At 36.8% G+C, this 1,425-nt stretch overlaps 1 protein-coding gene across 1 annotated transcript in view; it reads right to left on the bottom strand.

The window, feature by feature from the left end:
• Positions 1–1,425, bottom strand: part of TRDN (triadin) — a 125,771-nt gene that overhangs the window by 97,374 nt on the left and 26,972 nt on the right. The window contains exon 3 of the mRNA XM_004382753.1: positions 218–232. Within this exon, the coding sequence (XP_004382810.1) occupies positions 218–232 (15 nt within the window). The remainder of the gene's footprint in view (positions 1–217; positions 233–1,425) is intronic.

Here is a 1,425-nt window from a genome sequence, read left to right as displayed (position 1 = left end):
GCCTGAAGGCAGAAGAAGAGGCACATGGGAAGAAAAAAATGGACATGAAGTAGGGAGAGTAAGGAAATCTGGAACCAGGGAGGCTGAGCTGCAACTAATGAGAACAAATTGGAACCTACATCAGCCTTATGACCTCCAAGTCTCCAACTTCAAAGATAGGGGTGACCTACAGAAGTAGCCATTATCCTTCATCATGTAGCTAAATATGCATCTGGGCGAGCAATGGAAGAAGCTGAAGAAGAATCTGGCAGGAGATGGAGTTGCTGTAGGCTCAGCTGCTGCACCAAGCCAACAAGGTGAGCTAACAAATCAGTGATATCATGCTCAACTGCACCTGGAGCCCTGCAATGACCTTCTAAGCATAAAAAGAATGTGACCCTGCTTGCCTTTTGCCTACCGTATCTTGCAAACATTTAGTGCTCTGGTTCATCCTAACCCAAAACTCTGCAGGGTATGGAATTCTTGAAAATGTAGTTACTGTTTAGCAAAGTTGACACAATACAAATCTACACCTACCTTCAATAATTATCAAAAATTTTCCAGTCTTAACTATCTTTCTCCTACTACGTCTCTTTTCCCTTTTTTTTTCTGCTAAATATTTTAAAGAAGATCTTAAATTATGAAAGTCTTAATCCAAGATCCTTAAATACTTCAGTATGCATGTCAATTTCATAAGTCTTTCTTACCTAATCAGGATGTCATTAACAAAAAATAACACAAATTCTTTAATATCATCTGATATCCAGTTCATACTTAAATTTTCCCAGTTATCTCAACTATGTCTGTTGAAATCAGAGCCAAAACAAGTCGTACACATTACATTTTATAATTATGTCTCTTAAATCTCCTTTATTCTGTAACAGTCTTCCATAATTTCCTTCCACTCCTTGCCAATTTTTTTAAGAAGCAAGGTCATGTTCCCTGGAATGTCCCACATTCTGTGATGTCTGATTCCCTCCATGAGAGATCCTTTAACTCTCTTTTCTATTCTCTTATTTCTTATAAACTGAGTATTAGCTTTAGAGGCTTGACTAGAAACAGTTCAAATTTTTAGGCAAGAATGTTTCATAGATGGTGCTGTTTACTTCCATCACATCCGATTGTGAGTCACATGGTATCTTGCTGTCAACTTTTAGAAATGCTATGATTGATAATGGGTTTAAGTAGTCTGGATCTCATCTTCCATTTTACCTACTGGTGTTAGATTTCATTGATGATCATGCTTAGATCTTTGATTTCCTTAGAAATCCCTTAATAATTCTATCATCCTTTCTCCATTAATCACCTGGAGTTCTGCTGTAAAGAATAACTCCTCATCAATTACTTGGTTATCCTGAAAAAACAGTTTGCACAAAAATGGAAGAAAGAATGATTGCTTCTTTCCATTTAGTTATCAATTTTCAGAGTAATAAGCTAGCAACCACC

This window comes from Trichechus manatus, unplaced genomic scaffold (assembly GCF_000243295.1).
Source record: "Trichechus manatus latirostris isolate Lorelei unplaced genomic scaffold, TriManLat1.0 scaffold00098, whole genome shotgun sequence".
NCBI lineage: Eukaryota > Metazoa > Chordata > Mammalia > Sirenia > Trichechidae > Trichechus > Trichechus manatus.
The sequence above is the reverse complement of the archived record's forward strand: the minus strand, read 5'-3'. Positions and strand labels throughout refer to the sequence as shown.